The sequence below is a fragment of the Perca flavescens genome, chromosome 4, assembly GCF_004354835.1.
Source record: "Perca flavescens isolate YP-PL-M2 chromosome 4, PFLA_1.0, whole genome shotgun sequence".
NCBI classification, from domain to species: Eukaryota; Metazoa; Chordata; class Actinopteri; order Perciformes; family Percidae; genus Perca; species Perca flavescens.
The window spans coordinates 23,885,774-23,908,219 of NC_041334.1; the positions used below are offsets into that span (position 1 = coordinate 23,885,774).

Genomic DNA, 22,446 nt, shown 5'->3' on the forward strand with positions numbered 1-22,446 from the left:
TATAGCCTTCCAAAATTTTCTGGGATCATTTAAGGTGTTAGTAGTGGCTGACAAATAAAAGTCAGAAGAACATTTATTTCTTAACTGCTTAAAAACAAGAATCAGACGAAGAGCCCGTTTTTCTTGCTTTGGCCCAAGCTAAATTGCGGTCATGAAGAATATCTCCAAGCTCAGAGGAAAACCACGGATTGTCCCGTCCCTTAACTCTGAATCTCTTTAGTGGGGCGTGTCTATTTATAATTTGCAAAAAGCTATCCCGGAAAAAGATCCAGGCTGACTCCACATTGGGAATCAGCTCTATTCTACTCCAGTCACAATTAAACAAATCATGGCAAAAGCCCTGTTCATTAAATTTTTTGAGATTCCTCTTACATATTACGCGAGGTTTATATTTAGGCATCTTAGTATTCCTTACAGCAGCAACAACACAATGGTCACTTAGGTCATTGCAAAAAAACACCAACAGCAGAAAATTTGTGCGGGACATTAGTCAAAATCAAGTCAATTAAGGTGGATTTCTCATGACACTTAAGATTGGGAGAATTGATTAACTGTGTAAAATTAACAGAATCACAAAATGACTTAAATTCATCTGAACAAGGTTTCAGCCAGTCCCAGTTTAGATCACCTGCTAAAATAATTTCAGAGTAGTCCAATCTGGATAAGAGTTGAATAAGAGTCTGCAATGCAGTACTCAGGGCAGAAGGAGGCCTATAACACCCAACAACAGTAACATAAAGGCCCTTGGCCAACTCCACTTTCACTGCCAAAAATTCTAGCTGCTTACCGATTGATTCTGAATAGACTAACTTCACTTTAAAATTAGATTTAACATAAATAGCAACCCCACCACCCTTCCTTGGTCTATCAGCACGAAACACGTTATAACCACCCATTCCAATATCCATATCAGTGATTGATTTTGTCAGCCAGGTTTCAGATAGCACAACAATATCTGCATCTGTTAAATTCACCCAAATTCTAAGCAGATCCATTTTGGGCAACAAACTGCGAACATTAAGGTGAACTACACTCAAACCAGACATAGATTTCACATCAGATGGCAATGGAACACACTGCAACTCAGGGCCTGGATTTGGCTGCACATTGCCAGATAAAAGCAGCAATAAAAATATTAACCATCTCTGTTTACCATCAGCACACAAAGAATCTGTAGAGTTTTTAAAATAAGAGTCCCAGTGATGTCCGCCATCAAATGCTAAATAGTCATTTAGAATTAAAAGACTTTGAAGCTGAAGAATATCTCTGGGTAGCAACCAGTCTAAATTTAAGTCCTCTGCCAACTCTTTTGGCATTTGAGGGGAATGCACAAAGGCTGAACAGTTAAATCCATGTCCAATGTCTGCTATGTCCAAAGAGCCACAAATGTTGTCAGATGTACTCACTCAGTATAAATCCCTTGATATTGGATTCTGCACAAACAATGAACAAAGCAGCATTAAGAGAAGAGCCATGTTAGCAGAAGATGTTAGCAAAACCAGGAGGAGCTGACAGGGCCTCAGGATCCACGTAGCTGGATTGCTAGGGCCTGGAGCCTAGAGATGGTAGCTGGGCTACTAAGGCCTGGAGAGGCTAACAAAGCCTCTGGATCCAAATAAAGCTTGAAGATGGAAACTGTGCTGCTAGGGCCTGGAGTCTAGAGATGATAGCTGGTCTGGAGCTGGGTTAGAGAAGGAAGATGGTAACTAGGCTGCTAAGGCCTGGAGCCCAGAGATGGCAGCTGGGCTTCTAAGGCCTGGAGAGGCTAGCAGGGCCTCAATATCCAAGTAGAGACTGGAGATGGAAGCTGAGCTGCTAGGGTCTGAAGAGGCTAGGAAGGCCTCAGTACTCAAGCAGAACTTGGAGACGGTAGCTGGACAGCTAGGGCCTGGAGCCTAGAGATGGTAGCTGGGCTGCCAGGGCTTGGAGCCTAGAGATGGTAGCTGGGCTGCCAGGGCCTGGAGCCTAGAGATGGTAGCTTTTGCCGATTTAAATCCAGCTCTGTGTCATAGCAGTGTGGACAGTGTGTGGCTCCCCTCTGTAGTGCCAGTTCACAGGGGTCGGAGCAACTGAGGTCTGTTGAGATCCACCAGATGGCACGTAACGATGCGTTTTGGGTCATTCAGTTGCTCCGAGCACTGGTGCCATGGAGGGCAGCCAAACACCGTTAAAGGTGCTGTAGGTAGGATTGTGAAGATCCAGGACTTAGCCAAAAAATTTGAAGATTGACAACTTCTCAGTCCCTCCCCCCTTTCCGCTAAAGCCCAAAACTGTTTCCTAAGCCCCTCCCCCCACAAGGGAGAGCTGTGCATGATAGAGCGCGTGTGAAGAGGGGGGAAGGGGAGGAAACTTATCTGCAGCTCGTGCGCGGGGAAGGGGGAGGGGAGGATGCTATGAAATGCATGTGCCTGAGCAGCAATTGACACGCAGTTAGACACTGACCCCTTGCCCTGATTGGTGCATCTTAACATCTTAAATCGCACTACTGTAGGCTGTAGGTGGTGCCAGAGGAGCTGGATTTTTTTTTAATTACCTGCTTCATGTAGTTCTACTCAAACACAGGGCCAGCAAATATGACAGAAAGTTAGTTTTATAAGGCTTACCTACTGCACCTTTAATCAAAACACACTGCCCACGCAAAGATGACACAGAGCAGGATGGAAATCGGCAAAGTATCCCTTTAATTCAAAGGTTGTATGGAGTTATTTATTCACAAAACATTACAAGCAGAAAGTTTAAATGTAAGGCCACACACTTTTAAAATAGACAGAGAACTGACAATATCTTCACACTAATCAGGCAGTGTCTTAAGAGGATTTATCTGAAAACTGTTCTGGATTATTTAAAATATACTGCATAGTGTCATTACACAAAAAAACTATTTCACTTCATTAATTCACCAACTACATGCATAGATTCCTTTACCATAGCCAGTTAGTGCACCTTCACAAAATCAAGATAGATGCCATGAGCTACAACTGAAGACAATTATTGATCATTATTTGAAAACAGACAAATCAATCAACTTTTATCAGGAGAACATACATCTAATTACTAATAGTAGCACTAGAAATAAACAGATTTTGAGTGGTGTATTTGTGTCTAAGCAGCAGCATATGTAGCTTCATCATTAAAATAACCATGTTGTCAACTGTCGCCAGTTATCACAAAAGTTCTCCAGGTTACAACAACTGCAAATCTTTGCCTCATGGTGATAATGTTACTGACAGTCCAGTGTGACCTTACAGTTTTTTATGTGCTTCAAAACACATGTTGCACAATGTCAAGTTGTGATGCAAATAGACCTATTAGTGAACCTCAAGACACAGTGATACATCAGTGTGTGTGTGTGTGTGTGTGTGTGTGTGTGTGTGTGTGTGTGTGTGTGTGTGTGTGTGTGTGTGTGTGTGTGTGTGTGTGTGTGTGTGTTTGTGTGAGTGTGTGTGCTGTAATGTCTCTGCTTGCTGTAGGTTAACATTATACACCAATTTATTGGTGACAAATCTTTAGAGAATATAGATAAAAAGCTAACATAAAGAAATAAAGCATTTTGCTTTATAGCCGATAATAAAATTACAACCTTAATGGAAGCTTGACCAGTATTCTGATCTAAAAACTTAGTATGCATCATAAGCAAATACTATACAGACAGGATGAATGAATATTCACTAGTAGGTTTTAGAAGATACAGTAAGATAATAATAATTGACAGAAGGAATCTGGTTAACACATACTACAGGTATTTCAAAGTTTGGCCTTATTTTTTACAGTCTATGAGTATGGCCTGGTATTAAAATGTATCTCAGTCATACATATATTTTACTTCTGAAATCCTGTTGTTTAGAACTGGTTTTGTGAAGAGTGAACTTTAGCAAAAGGACAGATGGGTAAAATGATAAGAAATTAATCTTGGGAGGAAAGAACCCAGATGAATTTAAGATAGGGAACAAAATAATAAACACCATGAGGAGATATATATATATATATATATATATATATATATATATATATATATATATATATATATATATATATATATATTTGTCTACCATCAGATATTTTGCTATACCTTTTATACGAGTTATATTGTTGCATTGTGGGCAAATCTGCAGTGAGCAAGACTTCTGTATGGTAATACTGTATTTACAGGGTGATGAAGTACCTTTTAATATAAATCACTTAATTAGCCAGGAATACATTCCAAACACACACACACATACACATACATACATACATACATACATTCAAACATTTATCTACAAAATCAAATCTGGATAGATTTTTTTGGACATTCACTTTCATGCTATTGATTTTGTATGAAACTACATCTGCCCTCATAGACAAGTTTATCACCATCAATTAAGGACCTTTTACTAATTTTATACTGTGTCATTCCTCATTCTATTATTACTTTTATTTGAGACCCAAAGCTTGTTGAACAATTATAGAAACTGGACAAAAGTGGTTGATTTTTCTGTCTTATTATTTACCTATCCTTTAAAATTGTGTTTATTTTTCTGGGATCAGTGCAAGCATTTGCTGCTGCAAAAAGCTAATTCAGTAAGATCTGAAACACACTGAATAAACACAATAAGATTTAAAGTCTTATGACTATGATATATTAATAAAAGCATTAGTAGTTTGTTATATTTAAGACTAAGACCACACTGGAAGTGAGCGTTTTATATTAAAGGTTGATCCCCAATAAGACTTGAGGCAGTGACAAATGGTTGAGCTCTGAGAACAGTGCTGAGGAGACAGCTATATTTGTATTTCTCCAAATAAGCACACCCGGGAGCATAAGTGATCAAGTTACACATTTTTATTGACTATATACGCCTCTTTATAAGGGTGTGAAGTCCTCAGTATTTAGCTTCTAATGCCCCCTCCCTTTCTTTGCCAGTTCAGTGTCATCTTTCAACAAGGAAAGAATGCAAACTACTACACATCATATAACATGATCCTCTTCTTGCCACGTATGGGGAACAAACACTTGCCTTAAGGGAAGGTCAAGCTACAAGCCTGAACTTGTCTTCAGTTCATCTGTCAGGACACACAGTACAACGAGTCCATTTAAAGAAAGGATTTATAAATACATCTGTCCCCTTGAGACAACACAAGTGCCTGTCTCGGAAAACCTGCAGAAGTAAATCTTATCACCTGTTCACTGAAGATTCCACATGGACAATGGCACTGTAATCGACATTAATAGAGTTTACTGACAAATAAAACACTTTGTGAAGCACAACATGTACTGTAGGACTTCTGAAGCCACCAGCCGAGTCATGAGAGCCAGTGGAATAAGGGATATAAGTGGGGTCAAAATCGTTTCTCATGTCTTATACTGACAGTTGAGTTGTCAACAGAAAACCTGTAAACCTTTGACCCTAGCAGCACAGAGGGGAGATGAGAAGTGAGAAGGTCAACTCCTGACACCCCCCCCTCCCTCCCACACACACACACACACTAACTGGTTAAACTGTCAGAAATGCAGAGGTCTAATCTGATATGATGGAAAATATGAAGGTTGAAAGTGACACAAAATATATTAGATACAAACATTTACATTTGTTCATCAAATGTATCAGGATAATGTAAGTAAGGGACAAAAATAATTTGTTAAAAACAGAATAATTTTTCAGTAGCCATTTGAAGTTTCATTGTTTATGTGAGCAAGCTGTAAAGCTCAGGAGGGTCAAACTGGAAACACTATGATTAAATTGTAAAAAATAAATAAAGTAAAGAGTGAGGTGACTCAAATGTGTTGATTTGAAGTTGTTCCTCTTATAGATTATTAATGGTTTGGTTAGTCATGTTTGTTACCTTTTCTGCTTTAGCAGGCCACTGAAATGCTTGCTTCTAATCTGAAACTCTTCTGAAGAGGGTTTTCAGTAAAATGTATTCCTGCTAAATGATAAAATCAAATGAAAGTGACAAAATTTAGTTGGATTAAACAATACATTTAAAAAAAAAAAAAAAAAAAAAAAAAAAAGAAATAATCATCAGTTTTGATCAAATCCAGTTTGAATTAGCATGTTTGGAAGTTTGTCTCTTTTTAACTTAATTTGCAGTTTAATCACTTATTTCCATTAGCATGCTGATCTTTAACCAATCAATAATTCATAATATAAACTAAATGTAAATTAAATTTTTTTTCCTTGTTTGACTATTTTAGGCTAGCGACTTTGCAAACACAAAGACATGTAAGCAACTCATTTACACAAGCTAAACATACAAATTTGACCATGTTAGAAAGAGAAATACACAAGATGATGGTGGCCAATCTAACTAAACGAAACATTACATTAATTTAGTGCAGTCGCTCTGTTTACATCACTACTGTTTGTAAACATTGGTATTGTATTTTGAATCATAATCAGTTGAAAAACACCCCACAGATTACTGTATGAGTCAAACTCTGTGTTTATGTATTTCAAAATAAATAAACTTAGTCCAAAATAATGGGCATGTTACAATATTCTAATACCTCTCTGTGTGCTGTGGCACCCATTGAGTGATGATGTTCACGCTATCAGATTTCAGAGTCAGTCCTAGAAAGCTGAAGCCCTTTGACCTGGCCAGACGACAACATTTTGGATGAGCGTGTCCGTCACCCGCCTGAGCTCGAGTATCATAAACCACGACAAAAGTCAGACATCTGAGCCAGTATATCGCTAAATATTTGTCCTCCTGCAGGTTCACAAGAGTAGCTGGAGATTTTAGGGTCAATTGTGGGTCAAAAATAGTAAAAATGAAGCTATGACTGTGTTAGAGCATGTCAGTAAGAGATTAATGGAAACTTGACAATGTTTTCCCTCCAGACACCTCCCTTTAAGTCATGTATACTAGAGAGTGTAAAAGAGATCTCCTTCCATTACATGACCCAAATCAAAAAGAAATAGCTCAGGCTCCATCCAGGCTCCCTTCACTTTCCAGACAGTATGAAGTTCATGTTTATTTGTTCAAGTTTATTTGTGTGACACAATTTCATACAAATTGAAATAACTCAGACTGAAGACTTGCTGGAAAGTAATAAGTTCAAAAATAGAACTGCAATCATCCCCTCTCTGTTCCTTTGTGTACTATATAATCAGGCCAATAAATGACTGCAGTAATTGCACAAATTCATTGGGATAATATGTCAAAACAGGACTGCTTTTCTTAGACCAGTTAAAAAAATATCTGCTAAAAAATGTTGTTTTGTTTATATCATTACAACTGTTTTATACTATATTGCCATCAATTAATTGTTTATTAATTGTTAATTAATCATTTATTAAATGTTTATATTCTGCTCATGAATGTGAAATACTTGAAGTAAAGCAAAATTGTAATTTGACCCCATGTTTCACAAAAGTTTGATACAGTGATGTTGTGGCATTTTGTAATATTGTCACATTAACTCCAGCATTGGCCCTGCTTCAAGATTTCTGCCATTGTTTGTTATGAGATAATTAGACACTTTGGCAGGCATTTTTTTTTATTTATTTAAAGTGATGTATCTCTTTTTAGGAGATTTTCATGTCATGGCACTGTGCTGGCAGAATTTTACACTGCAGTCATTGTATAAATACAATATTTTGTATGTAAATATTGTAAAATAGGGATATTTTTATTTGCACTTTTGTTAAGATGTGGTGACATTGGGGATTTTGTATCAAGGGAACTGCAAAACAAATGCCATCACCATTTGTTTGACAAGTTATCTTTCACAGGATGCATATGTCATGTTTATACATAACTAACTTTGGATGCATTAATTAAACAACAGAGGAAAATAAAGCACTATAAATATGGGTATTATTCTTCTTCCTATTGTCCTTCCTCCCTACAGAATAAATCTAATTAAGTTTGGGATTTGATAAAGCGCAGACCTCTGCAAGTGTTACTGCTATCATGAGGTATCATCATTTTCACAGGTTCTTAGATTAGCAACTGTTGGCCCAATTGTGCTTCTTTGTCACAGGAAAGACTTGCAAGGCTTCTGCAACAGAATACCAGTGACATATGAGAGCTTCTCCACAGCTAAAGTAGGATCCTCTGCAGTGCCAAGGTGCATTAAGGAGATTATCATAAGGCCAAAACAATGTCTGAACTTCAGTAACTGATACGCCTTGCCAGAACAATATTTACACAAGGTTAAAAAATGCTGCATTATAAGTGTCTTGATGTTTGTCTACACTTTTAAATTCAGTCTCTAGTTTTACTGTGCCTATTGTGAGGCACCATTTCTCTTCTTGTAAAATAGTTTACAATGAGACAAACATTCTCTGTCTCGTCCATAAACTTTAGCCCTGAAGGACATTGTGGGTTCTATTTGAAACAAATGATCCTGATTGACTCTTATGAAAAATAAATAACAGTAATTTCTTATACTGCACTGTAACTTTTATTCGTGTATTTTATCTCTCAGTTCTTTAAATTATTATACTGCACTGTAAATTTTAAATTGTTTTTAAATGTTTTCTAACTGCTCTTTAATCTTTTATGTAAAGCACTTTGAATTGCCCTGTTGCTGAAATGTGCTATACAAATAAAGCTGCCTTTCCTTGCCTTGCCTTGCCTTATAAATGAAAAAAAAACATCATATCAAGACTTTTTAGTTAATCTGTTGCTGACAACAATAATGCGCCATTTATAATGCACACACTGTAACTAACCACAATCATTTCCAAGAACAATCTTTGAATATACTTCTCATTTAAATTCTTATCACTTTTCACTCTTTAAACCAGTGACTCTGAGAGGAAAAGTGACAGGAGTTAAATCTATGATAAACAATTGTGTTGTTCCATGACATAAGATGCCTGAGATCATATAAGAGGCAGAAAATACTCAAGCATGAGAGCATACATGACCAAATAAAGCAAGTCATTTCTGATGAGTGAACACTGATCTCTCTATATAAGAAGGGAGGCTGGACGCCCCCAAGGACAGACAGACGCAAGTCAAGGTGAGTGTGTTGCAGTCTTTTATTAGCAGGAGGAAAACCAGCAGCTTAATGAACAATGCCGGGCATGACCACTTATTACCAGACACCACAAAGTGAATACAGAACTGTCGTGTTTGTGCCAGGACCTCAGTGTACAGTAAGTTCATTTTTAATACGAAATAGTTTAATTACAGTTATTAATTGAAAATATTTGTATCTTTCTTCAGAACCCTCATTAGACCATCAATATTTCTTTCATCTGAGGGGAGGGAGCAAGGTAATTCATTAATTTTCATTTTCTCTAAAGACATTTTTAATCAATAGCTATAGAGTCGTGACTATGTATTTTCATTAAACCTTAACCTTGTGTGGAATCTGTGACAAATCAATTGATATAGCTAATTCTGTGCATCTGACTCCAATAATGTCTGCATCATTACATAGAAAATATAAATTGTCACTTTTTTTGTGTTATTGCTGTTTACCTTTTATGACAAAGTGTATGATAGTTTTAAACAAGGACTTATTAGCGCATGTAACAAGTCATGGCATCAACAACAATAACAAAGACACAATTAATGAAAAATGTACAGTGATGTCACTCTGTTGATACAAACTGTAAACTTAGTTTTTGTGTTTAACTTCTTCATTTTTCATGAAACAAAAATAAGTAAAAATGACTATACTATATTGCATTACATACAACGTTAACTGCTTTGTTTATAAGTGAAGTCCCATCATGAGAAGAAATAATGTCTGACACAAATACTGTTTTTGCTTACTTGCAGTAAAGGGTCACCATGGACGGAGAAATGGAATGTTTTGGCCCGGCGGCCATTTACCTCCGGAAGCCAGAACGAGAGAGAATTGAAGCTCAAAACACTCCTTTTGATGCTAAAACTGCATACTTTGTGAGCGAGCCCACAGAGATGTACCTGAAGGGGAAACTTATTAAGAAAGAGGGCGGCAAAGCCACCGTGGAGACCCTCTGTGGAAAGGTGAGCATGTTGGCAGTGGAATAAAGTGTGACATCCTGTGTGCTCCTGTGTGTGAACCCTAAAGTAAAAGGTACAAATATTTGTGGTGTTATAAATCCTAACTTCTGTCTGTAATACAAATAATAATGAAAAGCTCGCAACATCACCAGTCTATTGTCAAAACTGAAGTCCTGTGTTGTTTTCTGTCCCTGTAACAGACACTCACCGTGAAAGACGATGCCATCTTCCCCATGAACCCTCCAAAGTACGATAAGATTGAGGACATGGCCATGATGACCCACCTCAGTGAGCCTTCTGTGCTGTATAACCTCAAAGAGCGTTATGCAGCATGGATGATCTATGTGAGTTTGACATGATCATCACATCAGATGAAACAATGACTACAGGAAGACATACAGTATATCAGTAAAACTCCTCTATGTCTCCACAGACCTACTCAGGGCTGTTCTGCGTCACTGTGAACCCCTACAAGTGGCTCCCAGTGTACGACTCAGTGGTTGTCTCGGGATACAGAGGCAAAAAGAGGATTGAGGCTCCACCCCACATCTTCTCCATCTCTGATAACGCCTACCAGTTCATGCTCACTGGTATGTGAGAAGTGTGCCGAAAACTTTGGGTGTTTTCAATAGAAAACCATAAATAAAAATAAATATGTAATGTACACAAAACAGATTTGAAACTTTCCAATTATGTAAATAATCTGAAAACATGTTGTTCTTTTAACAGACCGTGAGAATCAGTCTATCCTTATCACGTAAGTTTAAATCATAGATCTGAGAAACAGTGATCCTGAGATCAGACAAGTCTCATTACATTATATTTTATAACATTAACAACATACAGTAAAATTGACTGGAATTTTGTTTAATGATGGTTCAGCTTGCCTAAAAAAAAACATGTTTCTGGTGCTAAATTACCTGTTTATATTCTCAAAGTGGAGAATCCGGTGCAGGAAAGACTGTCAACACCAAACGTGTCATCCAGTACTTTGCGACAATCGCAGTGGCTGGACCAAAGAAACAGGAGCAGACTGGGAAAATTCAGGTAAATAAACACATCTGTTTTCAGGGAAAAGTGTTATCAAAGCTGACATAGACATATTGAATGTGATCTTGGACCAACAGGTATGAAGCATGAATTTTTGTGTTCCCCTGACTCATTTCTGAATGAAGGGGTCGCTGGAAGATCAAATCATTGCAGCCAATCCCCTGCTGGAGGCTTATGGTAATGCCAAAACTGTGAGGAATGACAACTCATCCCGCTTTGTAAGTGTTTGTCTTTTTAAACAATATCAGAATGTAAGAAGTAACTATTCTAATTTATAGTCCTTTTTTGAATAGGGTAAATTCATCAGAATCCATTTTGGTACAACTGGGAAGCTGGCCTCAGCAGACATTGAAACATGTAAGGCAAAATAATAAAGCAGATAGCTTGTTTTTGTTCAGCTCATTGAACAGAAGTGACTGGTTTTCTAACTGTGTGATGGACAGATCTGCTGGAGAAGTCTAGAGTGACGTTCCAGCTGTCTGCTGAGAGGAGCTACCACATCTTCTATCAGCTCATGACAGGCCACAAACCTGAGCTGATAGGTGAGACATTTTTTTTATTTTTAAAGGCCATTCATTATCTGCTGTATAGTGTATAGGCTTATATTTAACCACAAGTGCTTTATTTCTTCAGAGGCTCTCCTCATCACCACCAATCCGTATGACTATCCCATGATCAGTCAGGGTGAAATCACTGTCAAGAGTATCGATGATGTTGAGGAGTTCATAGCCACTGATGTAAGAAAATTATGATATCCAGCCACACCCCCAAAAAAGCTGTATGCATTTAGAATTGTAAATGCAGAACTTATTACCTTTCTTTGAATGCTCACAGACTGCCATCGACATCCTGGGCTTCACTGCTGAAGAGAAGGCGAGCATCTACAAGCTGACTGGAGCTGTGATGCATCATGGAGCAATGAAGTTCAAGCAGAAGCAGCGTGAAGAGCAGGCTGAGCCCGATGGCAATGAGGGTCAGTTGCACTTTTGAAAACAAGTGAAAAATTATGAGTTAAAATCTTTTGTATTCTCTGTAAAAATGGCATCTTATCTCTCAGTTTTCTCTTCTTTTTAGTTGCCGATAAAATTTCCTACCTCATGGGCCTGAACTCAGCTGATTTACTGAAGGCACTGTGCTACCCAAGGGTGAAAGTTGGAAATGAGTTTGTGACTAAGGGCCAGACTGTGCCTCAGGTGAAATGTTCATATAAAGTCCTGCAGTAGCCTCTTTAAGCCCTGAAAACTTTGAATAGTTGTATTGTTCATTCTTGCAACATCCTTATTAATGGTTTATCATTGTTGTATCTGTAAAATCAGGTCAACAATTCCGTCTCAGCTCTCTGCAAGTCTGTCTATGAGAAAATGTTCTTGTGGATGGTCGTCAGAATTAATGAGATGCTGGATACCAAGCAGGCAAGACAGTTCTTCATCGGTGTCCTGGATATTGCTGGATTTGAAATTTTTGATGTAAGTTTGATGACGCAATTTCTTTTTTTCTTTTTTTTTGATGACGATGATTTTGTTTCACAGGAAGTAATTTTGGCTTGTTACAAATTAATCAGTTTAACAGCTTGGAGCAGCTGTGCATCAACTTCACCAATGAAAAACTGCAACAGTTTTTCAACCACCACATGTTTGTCCTGGAGCAAGAAGAGTACAAGAAAGAGGGAATTGAATGGGAGTTCATTGATTTTGGTATGGACCTGGCTGCCTGCATTGAGCTGATTGAAAAGGTGAGCGACATGCGGTATATTCATAAAAACAGAAATCTATCTGATGACATTTGAAGCTTTTGTCTTAAAAAATCTTTTCATCGTGGCAGCCAATGGGCATCTTCTCCATCCTTGAAGAGGAGTGCATGTTCCCCAAGGCATCAGACGTCACCTTCAAGAACAAACTGTATGACCAGCATCTTGGTAAAACCAAGGCTTTTGAAAAGCCAAAGCCTACCAAAGGGAAAGCTGAGGCTCACTTTGCTCTGGTGCACTATGCCGGCACTGTTGATTATAACATCAACGGGTGGCTCGACAAAAACAAAGACCCCCTGAACGACTCAGTGGTTCAGCTCTACCAGAAGTCTGCAACCAAACTGTTGGCTCACCTCTATGCATCACATGCTTCAACAGAAGGTACATGCTGTTACCTGTCTCTACATTATGAGATATCAACAAATGCAAATCTTTTACCTGTGTTGAATTTAATCATTTAATGTAATTGTTGTTCTACTAACAGCTGAAGGTGCCTCAAAGAAAGGTGGCAAGAAGAAAGGTGGTTCCTTCCAGACTGTGTCTGCATTGTTCAGGGTAAGATAGGAAAGAATGACTTACTATGTGCTTCATGGCACTAATTTAGTGCATTTTGCCAATGTAATGTCCTTTTATTTCTTCAGGAGAATTTGGGCAAGCTGATGACAAATTTGAGGAGCACACATCCTCATTTTGTGCGCTGCCTGATTCCCAATGAATCAAAGACACCAGGTATGTGCTCTTTGTGTCAATGTTGATTTAATTCATAAAGTTAGGTTATAGGAATTTAAGAAAAAAGCAAGTCAAAGAAATTGTATCATGTGATTTGATCATTTATTGTACAGTAACTAATTAATAACAAATACTAAATGATATATCATAGGTCTCATGCAGAACTTCCTGGTCATCCACCAGCTGAGGTGTAATGGTGTGCTGGAAGGTATCAGGATCTGCAGGAAAGGTTTCCCCAGCAGAATCCTCTATGGTGACTTCAAGCAGAGGTAGCAGAAATATAACCTTAACAGTCATAGGAAAGTGCTTATTACGGTTTATTATCTTTAAGCTAGTGTGTCTAACCGAATGAAATCTTTACTTTTAGATATAAAGTATTGAATGCCAGTGTCATCCCAGAAGGCCAATTCATTGACAACAAGAAGGCCTCAGAGAAACTGCTGGGATCCATCGACGTGGACCAAACTCAGTACAAGTTTGGCCACACCAAGGTAAAGTTGAAATGCTTCCCTGGACATGGCTGTTTAGAGGTATAAGATTAACTATCATCAATATTTAATTACTTAAAATTAATTATAATCATTGACTCTTAGGTGTTCTTCAAAGCCGGTCTGCTGGGAGTTCTGGAGGAGATGAGAGATGATAAACTTGCTACACTGGTCACAATGACTCAGGCTCTCTGCAGAGGTTTCCTTATGAGGAGAGAGTTCGTCAAGATGATGGAGAGGAGGTAATGTGTCTGCCTGTTATAAATGTTGTTTCAATTTTAAAGCATGTTTTTAAAGTCTGCAACTTTTCAACATTTTCTAACTACATTTTTTCTTTGTCATTGTCAGAGAGGCCATTTTCTCCATCCAGTACAACATCCGCTCATTCATGAATGTCAAAACCTGGCCATGGATGAAGCTGTACTTCAAGATTAAGCCTCTGCTGAAGAGTGCAGAGACTGAAAAAGAGATGGCCCAAATGAAAGAGGACTTTGGAAAGATGAAAGAAGATCTGACAAAGACTCTGGCTAAGAAGAAAGAACTGGAGGAGAAGATGGTTTCTCTGCTGCAGGAGAAGAATGACCTGTTGTTGCAAGTGCAGGCTGTAAGTTGGATCATCACACCGCATATGCATGTATGCCTATGCTAAATATCCTACGTCAAATTACTGATTTGGCAATTAACCTGTTTGCATTGACTTTTAAGGAAAGTGAAAACCTCAGTGATGCAGAGGAAAGGTGTGAGGGGCTCATTAAAGCAAAAATCCAGCTTGAGTCCAAACTCAAAGACACTTCTGAGAGACTGGAGGATGAGGAGGAAATGAATGCTGAGCTGACTGCAAAGAAGAGGAAGCTGGAGGATGAGTGCTCTGAGTTAAAGAAAGACATCGATGACTTGGAGCTCACCCTGGCCAAAGTGGAAAAGGAGAAACATGCCACTGAGAACAAGGTTGGTATCTTCCCTTAGGCATTGAAGTCTGCTCTTTGCAGAACACTAAGCTTATTTTTACAATATTGTGAATACAGGTTAAAAACCTGGTGGAGGAAATGTCATCTCAAGATGAGACCATTGCTAAGTTGACCAAAGAGAAGAAAGCCCTCCAAGAGGCCCATCAGCAGACCCTTGATGATCTGCAGGCAGAGGAAGACAAAGTCAACACTCTGTCAAAGGCTAAAGTCAAGCTGGAGCAACAAGTGGACGATGTGAGTAACATCTACATTTAAAAGCAAAAGCTGAACTTGCTTATAAAGCAGCAAAGATCTCTATTTTAAATTTGGTAATCCTATGATTTCAGTCCTGGTTAATTTGGTGACACTCGTGGTTACCGTGGCCATAGTTTCGCATTGCCAGACCTTCCTCCATAGCACTGCGGAGGAGGGTCTAGCTAGTCCACACAGCATTCCAGGATGGGAGAAAAACATGCTCTGGTTTATTGGCATTTCTTTAAACCAAAGTGTATGTTCAAAAGTTGTTTTAGTCATGCTAGAGAAAACTCAGATTGGACAGATAGTCTAGCTACCTGTCCCAATTTACCATGCAGAGATCTGAGGAGCAGTTAACCATAGTCCACATAAATCAACCGGTTGTTTATTCCAACACAAAGAAAGTGGATATAGACTACCGTGGTCATAGCACTGAGAAATGTATCATTGTCTTGAATTGTAGACACATTTTAATAATTGATCACAGTTAATCATAACAGCTTTGACACAGTTTTAAATAGTGAATAGTAAACACTGAAGCTAGATATAACTTTAATTTTTTTATAAAACATCTATTTAGCTTGAAGGTTCTTTGGAGCAAGAAAAGAAGCTCCGTATGGATCTTGAGCGAGCGAAAAGGAAGCTTGAAGGAGATTTGAAACTGGCCCAGGAATCCATAATGGATCTAGAGAATGACAAGCAGCAGTCTGATGAGAAAATAAAGAAGTAAGAATAAACAAACACCATCCGTCTACCTAGTTGCAATAAATGATTTCATGAGAGGCACTACTAGCACGTAACTCTAATATGCCGATTTCTTCTGTCCCTTGCAGGAAGGACTTTGAGATAAGCCAGCTGCTGGGTAAGATTGAGGATGAGCAGTCTCTTGGAACCCAGCTACAGAAAAAGATAAAGGAACTGCAGGTACAATTTGAATTATGAGTAAAGGATAATATGAACATACAAATATCTTGAACGATTTTAATTTAAACCTTGTGTGTTTCAGGCTCGTATTGAGGAGTTGGAGGAAGAGATCGAGGCTGAGAGAGCTGCTCGGGCCAAGGTGGAGAAGCAGAGGTCTGATCTCTCCAGGGAACTTGAGGAGATCAGCGAGAGGCTCGAAGAAGCCGGCGGAGCAACGTCTGCTCAGATTGAGATGAACAAGAAGCGTGAGGCCGAGTTTCAGAAGCTGCGCCGTGACCTTGAAGAGTCCACCCTGCAGCATGAGGCCACCGCTGCAGCTCTGCGCAAGAAGCAGGCAGACAGTGTGGCAGAGCTGGGAGAACAGATTGACAACCTCCAGAGAGTCAAACAGAAGCTGGAGAAAGAGAAAAGTGAATACAAGATGGAGATCGATGACCTCAGCAGCAATATGGAGAATGTCGCCAAATCAAAGGTGAGAGAGCTACATTTTCTTATAGGGAGCAAAAAAACAATGGTAATATTTTTATACTAACACATGTTTACTTTTACTAGACAAACCTTGAGAAGCTGTGCAGGACATTAGAAGATCAATTGAGTGAGCTCAAATCCAAGAATGATGAAAATGTTCGTCAGCTAAACGACCAGAGTGCACAGAAAGCAAGACTTCAAACTGAAAATGGTATGGATATCATGGTTTGGGGCATTCAAAAACTGGGCTTCTGTTACCTAAATCAAACTTTACCTCTAATGTTTCTCCACTCTGTTCAACATGATGGCCCAGGAGGAAAACTTTCTTGCATGATAATGTGAACACCGTACATACATTATTACGTTAGCTGTTGCAATGTTGTTTTGATGTACATTAACAACTAACATCTTTGATTAGGTGAATATACGCGTCAGCTGGAGGAGAAAGAAGCTCTTGTTTCTCAACTGACAAGAGCCAAGCAGGCTTTCACTCAGCAGATTGAGGAGCTGAAGAGGCACATAGAGGAGGAAGTTAAGGTAACAGATCTATGAAATCAGTAGGAAAATTACAAAAGTTAAAGGCCAGCAGACGATTGGTATCAAATATTAATCAGTTGTTCATTTGGTTCATAGGCCAAGAACGCCCTGGCTCATGCTGTTCAGTCAGCTCGTCATGACTGCGACCTGCTCAGAGAGCAGTATGAGGAGGAGGTGGAGGCCAAATCTGAGCTGCAGCGCGCAATGTCCAAGGCCAACAGCGAGGTGGCTCAGTGGAGAGCCAAATACGAGACTGATGCCATTCAGCGCACTGAGGAGCTGGAGGAGGCTAAGTAATGAACAGTCCTGAAATCACATGTTTGCACATGCATTGATTCTGTGAATCATTATAAATCCTGTTAACTGTATGTTGCTTTTTTTTTAGGAAAAAGCTTGCCCAGCGTCTTCAGGATGCAGAGGAATCTATTGAGGCTGTGAATGCAAAATGTGCCTCTCTGGAAAAGACAAAACAGAGACTGCAGGGTGAAGTGGAAGATCTGATGATCGATGTGGAGAGAGCTAATGCTCTGGCTGCTAACCTCGACAAGAAGCAAAGGAACTTTGACAAGGTTAGGTTTTTTGTATTAACATACATCTTAGACTGGTTAATATAAGGTGACAAAAAACACTCAATTGTTTTACCTACATGTTCAGGTTCTTGCAGAGTGGAAACAGAAGTATGAGGAAAGCCAGGCAGAGCTTGAAGGAGCTCAGAAGGAGACTCGGTCATTAAGCACTGAGATGTTTAAAATGAAAAACTCCTATGAAGAAGCCCTGGACCACCTGGAGACCCTGAAGAGAGAGAACAAGAACCTGCAGCGTAAGACAATTTATTCTGTTTTCCCTAACAGATATGCACCAAGTCAGTTTATCTGAAGTATCTCTATTACTTCATTTATTTGTTAAGGTGCTTAATATTCTAAAATGTATACTTTATACATCTGTTCCAACAGAGGAGATCTCAGACTTGACTGAACAACTTGGTGACACCGGTAAGGCGATTCATGAGCTTGAGAAGGGAAAGAAGACAGTGGAAAGTGAGAAGTCAGAGATCCAGACTGCTCTGGAGGAGGCAGAGGTAAATATTAGCAGAGCTTTAGAGCACACCTGTGTGAACCTCATCTTGTACAGGTGTGGGACTTGACACCTCAGTGCTATTTTTCTTCACTGTGACTCATTTTCTTTATTTAAAATTAAGGAACTCTTCTGTGCTCTAGTTGATAAAGATCACACTTGTTCACAGGCTACCCTGGAGCATGAGGAATCCAAGATTATGCGTGTTCAGCTCGAGCTCACCCAAGTCAAGAGTGAAATTGACAGAAAACTTGCAGAGAAGGACGAGGAGATCGAGCAGATCAAGAGGAACAGCCAGAGAGTGATTGAGTCCATGCAGAGCACTTTGGATGCTGAGGTCAGGAGCAGGAATGATGCCCTGAGAATCAAGAAGAAGATGGAGGGAGACCTGAATGAGATGGAGATTCAGCTGAGCCACGCCAACCGCCAGTCAGCCGAAGCCCAGAAACAGCTGAGAAACGTGCAGGGACAGCTTAAGGTAAATCCACTGAAAGATTTTTGGCAGAGCATCTTGCTTCAAACAAAAGCTGAAAGTGTTTGCTGATATACTGTATCTATCAATGTTTTACAATTTAGGATGCTCAACTTCATCTTGATGAAGCCATTAGAGGCCAGGAAGACATGAAGGAGCAGGTGGCCATGGTGGAGCGCAGGAACAACCTGATGCTGGCTGAGATCGAGGAGCTGAGATCTGCACTGGAGCAGACGGAGAGAGGCCGCAAAGTGGCTGAACAGGAGCTGGTGGATGCCAGCGAGCGTGTGGGACTGCTGCACTCTCAGGTATGCTCAAAGGTTGACAAATAGGAATTTTCACTTTGTTCTTCTATAGTTCAATACATGAAAATTCATTTTTGCCTCTTTAATAATAGAATACCAGCCTCATCAACACCAAGAAGAAGTTGGAGGCTGACCTTGCCCAGATCCAGGGTGAAGTGGAAGATGCTGTCCAGGAAGCGAGAAATGCTGAAGAAAAGGCCAAGAAGGCCATCACTGATGTGAGTCATCCTTACACATTTCTGTGTAGTATAGCATGTAAGTATAGTACATAACATGTTAGTGCATAATATTGTATGTTCGACCATTTCTCTACCTTATCATAGCATATGAAAAATTTGATTGCAATAGGCTTATATTCAATAATATAACATTCAACAACATTTCAGGCGGCCATGATGGCAGAAGAGCTGAAGAAGGAGCAGGACACCAGCGCTCATTTGGAGAGGATGAAGAAGAACCTGGAGGTGACAGTGAAGGACCTGCAGCACCGCCTGGATGAAGCTGAGAATCTGGCCATGAAGGGCGGCAAGAAGCAGCTTCAGAAACTGGAGGCTCGGGTAAAGACAAATTTGATCTGATATCAACTTTTGTTTTAACATTACAATCTTGCCCTCCAAGTAACCACGTCGTTCATATTTCAGGTGCGTGAGCTCGAGGCTGAAGTTGAAGCCGAGCAGAAACGAGGAGGAGATGCTATCAAAGGTGTTCGTAAATATGAGAGAAGAGTGAAGGAGCTCAGCTATCAGGTAGGCATTTTTTTCCTATTGATTGGTACAGTCATCTGACAAAGGTGCAAATTAATACATTTTAATAATGAATTCATGTTAACTGCAGACAGAGGAGGACAAGAAGAATATCACCAGACTTCAGGATCTGGTGGACAAGCTGCAGCTGAAAGTGAAGGCCTACAAAAGACAGGCTGAGGAGGCTGTGAGTCAGAAACCGGTTACTGTATTGTCTCATATAAAGTTAAAGACAGAAAAATACAACCACGCTCTTCTTTTGTATAAAATGTAAAACCGTTACCAGAATCAGTGTCCTCAGTCTTGATGGATGTTGACTCCGGTGTTGAATTTCCTCATAGGAGGAGCAGGCCAACACTCACCTGTCCAGGTACAGGAAAGTGCAGCACGAGATGGAGGAGGCTCAGGAGAGAGCTGACATCGCCGAGTCTCAGGTCAACAAGCTGAGGGCAAAGAGTCGGGAAATTGGAAAAGTAAGTAATTCATAAAACGCATTGGTTTCATCAGCTAATGTTGTTTTGCAGTTATATTATTATAAAAAAATAGTTACATATGAGCCAATTGCCATTCATTATTTCTTCTTTCCATTTTTTAGGCAAAGGATGCTGAAGAATAACCTGCAACCTCTGTGAGAGACACAAATGAAAATCATAGAATATGGTTTATCATTGAACTGCTCTCACAAAATATTGTAGATCTATATTAAATAAATGATGTTGCCAGTAGACTGTCTTTAAACCTTTCTTTGCACAACACAAACATATTTACTACCACACAAAAAGTGTAGCTTAAGATAAGATATACTTTATTGTCCTTAAAGGGAAATTTTGCTTGGGCAATAGTGCTACACACAGCTGCAAACAACTCAAAACAATACATAGCCACAAGATAGAAAAGTGGTGCACAAAAAACTCAGTAAATAACTTACATACAACAAGGATATGTAAGATATTGCACATGAAGATATTGCACTGCCTGTGAGAAAAAAGGTATACACAGGCATTATAAAATACGGAAGGGAAGTCATACACGTATGCATATGAACTAAACGTAAGGATTAGCCTGTTTTCTTGTTGAGTTGTGTTATTGACATTGGAAGTAAAGTAGGCTTAAAGCGGTTGTTATGCTGGCTCTGAAACATCTTCCTGAAGGTAATAGTTTGTATTCAGAATACGGACTGTGTGACCAGTGCTTCAGAATTCTGACAACAGTTTTCTCAAAGAAAGTGTGAAGAGACGGGTGTTCCTTCTTCCCTCCCAGTTCCATTGCTGTTTTCACCTTGTTGTCAATTCTTAATTTAAACTGGACTGCAAGGGGGCCATACCATATGCTTTCCAGCACGAATGTAGAATGTTAACTGATCTCAGTACCCACACCAAACAGGGGGAGGGAGAGAGAGAGAGAGAGAGAGAGAGAGAGAGAGAGAGAGAGAGAGAGAGAGAGAGAGAGAGAGCATGCACTAAATTGCCACTTAAGTAAAAATAGCAGTACAAAAATTACTACAGTAAAAAGTCCTGCATTCATATTCCCATTTCAGGATAATCTATATTATAAATAAATAATTATTGATGTGTTCATAACTTTAATGTTGCAGCTAGTAAAGGTGGAGCTCATTATAATTAATGTATATACTGCTGAGTAGTTAATCTATAATAATACATCATAGTTGATAGTTAGTTGATTTATATTTTGTATAAATAACCTCCATCTGAAAAGTAACCAAAGCTGTCAAATAAATGTAGTAGAGTAAAAAGTACAATATTTCCCTCTGAGATGTAGTAGACTAGCATAAAAGTATTAAAACTACCATAATATGGAAAATACTCAAGTATAAGTACCTCCAAATTGTAGTTAAGTAGGCCTACAGTACTTGAGTCAATGTACAACATTCCACCACTGTTAACATAAATATTCAATAAATGTTTAATGATAGCAGTGTTTTTACTCAATACTTCTAATTACTATAAACTTCTTATATTTTTAACAGCACAATTCAGAATTAATTTGGAGTAGTGTACTTTAAATGTATAAGGTAGCAGAGTGTATACAAAAGCATTAAAGGTGCTGTAGGTAGGATTGTGAAGATCCAGGACTTAGCCAAAAAATGTGAACATTGACAACTTCTCAGTCCCCCTTTCTACTAAAGCCCAAAACAGTCTCTTAAGCCACTCGCCCCACAAGGGAGAATGAATGCGTGTGCATGAGCAGTGACTGACACGCAGTTAGACACCCCCCTGGCCCTGATTGGTGCATCTGAACAGGGAGCTGTGGATTTTTGCAAATCGCACTACAGGCTGTAGGTGGTGCCAGAGGAGCCGGATTTTTTTTTAATTACCTTGCTGATGTAGTTCTACTCAAACATAGAGTCAGTTTCAGCAAATATGACAGAAAGTTAGTTTTATAAGGCTTACCTATTGCACCTTTAGAATAGTTTGTAAAAAATAAAAAATAAAATCCTGGGGATGGTCTCCCCAGACCCCCTAGGTCAGGGCTAAGCCCCCAATGTCCTCAAATCCTAGAAACGCCTCTGGGTGTAGCCAGAACATACTCCATTGCTGACACAGTGCTCTGGAGATAGGTCTGGCAATCTGTCTATCTATACTGAAACATAGCAAGTCATTAGTTAGAACATTTTAAAGACAAACGTGTTCAAATTGTGACTCAAGTGGGACTAAAGATGGAGTGTGTTTTACTTCAAAAAAAATCAGACACATTTCAAACATCTTATGGGAGTAAAGCAAACATACAGTACTGTGTGCTTCCTCTTTGAGGAGCCATTC

The 22,446-nt window shown here is 39.2% G+C and overlaps 1 protein-coding gene across 1 annotated transcript; it reads left to right on the forward strand.

The window, feature by feature from the left end:
• The first annotated feature begins 8,898 nt into the window (after positions 1 to 8,898).
• Positions 8,899 to 20,391, forward strand: LOC114554778 (myosin heavy chain, fast skeletal muscle). The gene is made up of 41 exons (XM_028576806.1): positions 8,899 to 8,953; positions 9,160 to 9,209; positions 9,721 to 9,930; positions 10,128 to 10,271; positions 10,361 to 10,517; positions 10,657 to 10,684; positions 10,866 to 10,974; positions 11,103 to 11,195; positions 11,271 to 11,334; positions 11,421 to 11,519; positions 11,611 to 11,714; positions 11,812 to 11,950; positions 12,052 to 12,170; positions 12,294 to 12,443; positions 12,539 to 12,709; positions 12,799 to 13,105; positions 13,209 to 13,279; positions 13,366 to 13,453; positions 13,605 to 13,722; positions 13,821 to 13,944; positions 14,047 to 14,183; positions 14,290 to 14,545; positions 14,647 to 14,889; positions 14,967 to 15,143; positions 15,724 to 15,869; positions 15,977 to 16,067; positions 16,150 to 16,539; positions 16,620 to 16,746; positions 16,954 to 17,072; positions 17,169 to 17,365; positions 17,458 to 17,641; positions 17,727 to 17,892; positions 18,026 to 18,150; positions 18,316 to 18,624; positions 18,723 to 18,926; positions 19,016 to 19,141; positions 19,310 to 19,480; positions 19,565 to 19,669; positions 19,758 to 19,853; positions 20,008 to 20,139; positions 20,262 to 20,391. The coding sequence occupies exons 3-41, from the start codon at positions 9,733 to 9,735 to the stop codon at positions 20,280 to 20,282; spliced, it is 5,805 nt and encodes a 1,934-aa protein (XP_028432607.1). The 5' UTR covers positions 8,899 to 8,953; positions 9,160 to 9,209; positions 9,721 to 9,732; the 3' UTR covers positions 20,283 to 20,391.
• The last annotated feature ends 2,055 nt before the right edge of the window (positions 20,392 to 22,446 follow it).

What these genes read in the sequence shown, in the direction of transcription:
- LOC114554778 (XM_028576806.1), top strand. Translation starts at nt 9,733, where the DNA reads ATGGACGGAGAAATGGAATGTTTTGGCCCGGCGGCCATTTACCTCCGG. An exon ending in TCTGATGAGAAAATAAAGAA is followed by an intron (nt 15,870 to 15,976) that starts GTAAGAATAAAC and finishes TGTCCCTTGCAG; the next exon opens with GAAGGACTTTGAGATAAGCC. An exon ending in TTCAGAAACTGGAGGCTCGG is followed by an intron (nt 19,481 to 19,564) that starts GTAAAGACAAAT and finishes TTCATATTTCAG; the next exon opens with GTGCGTGAGCTCGAGGCTGA.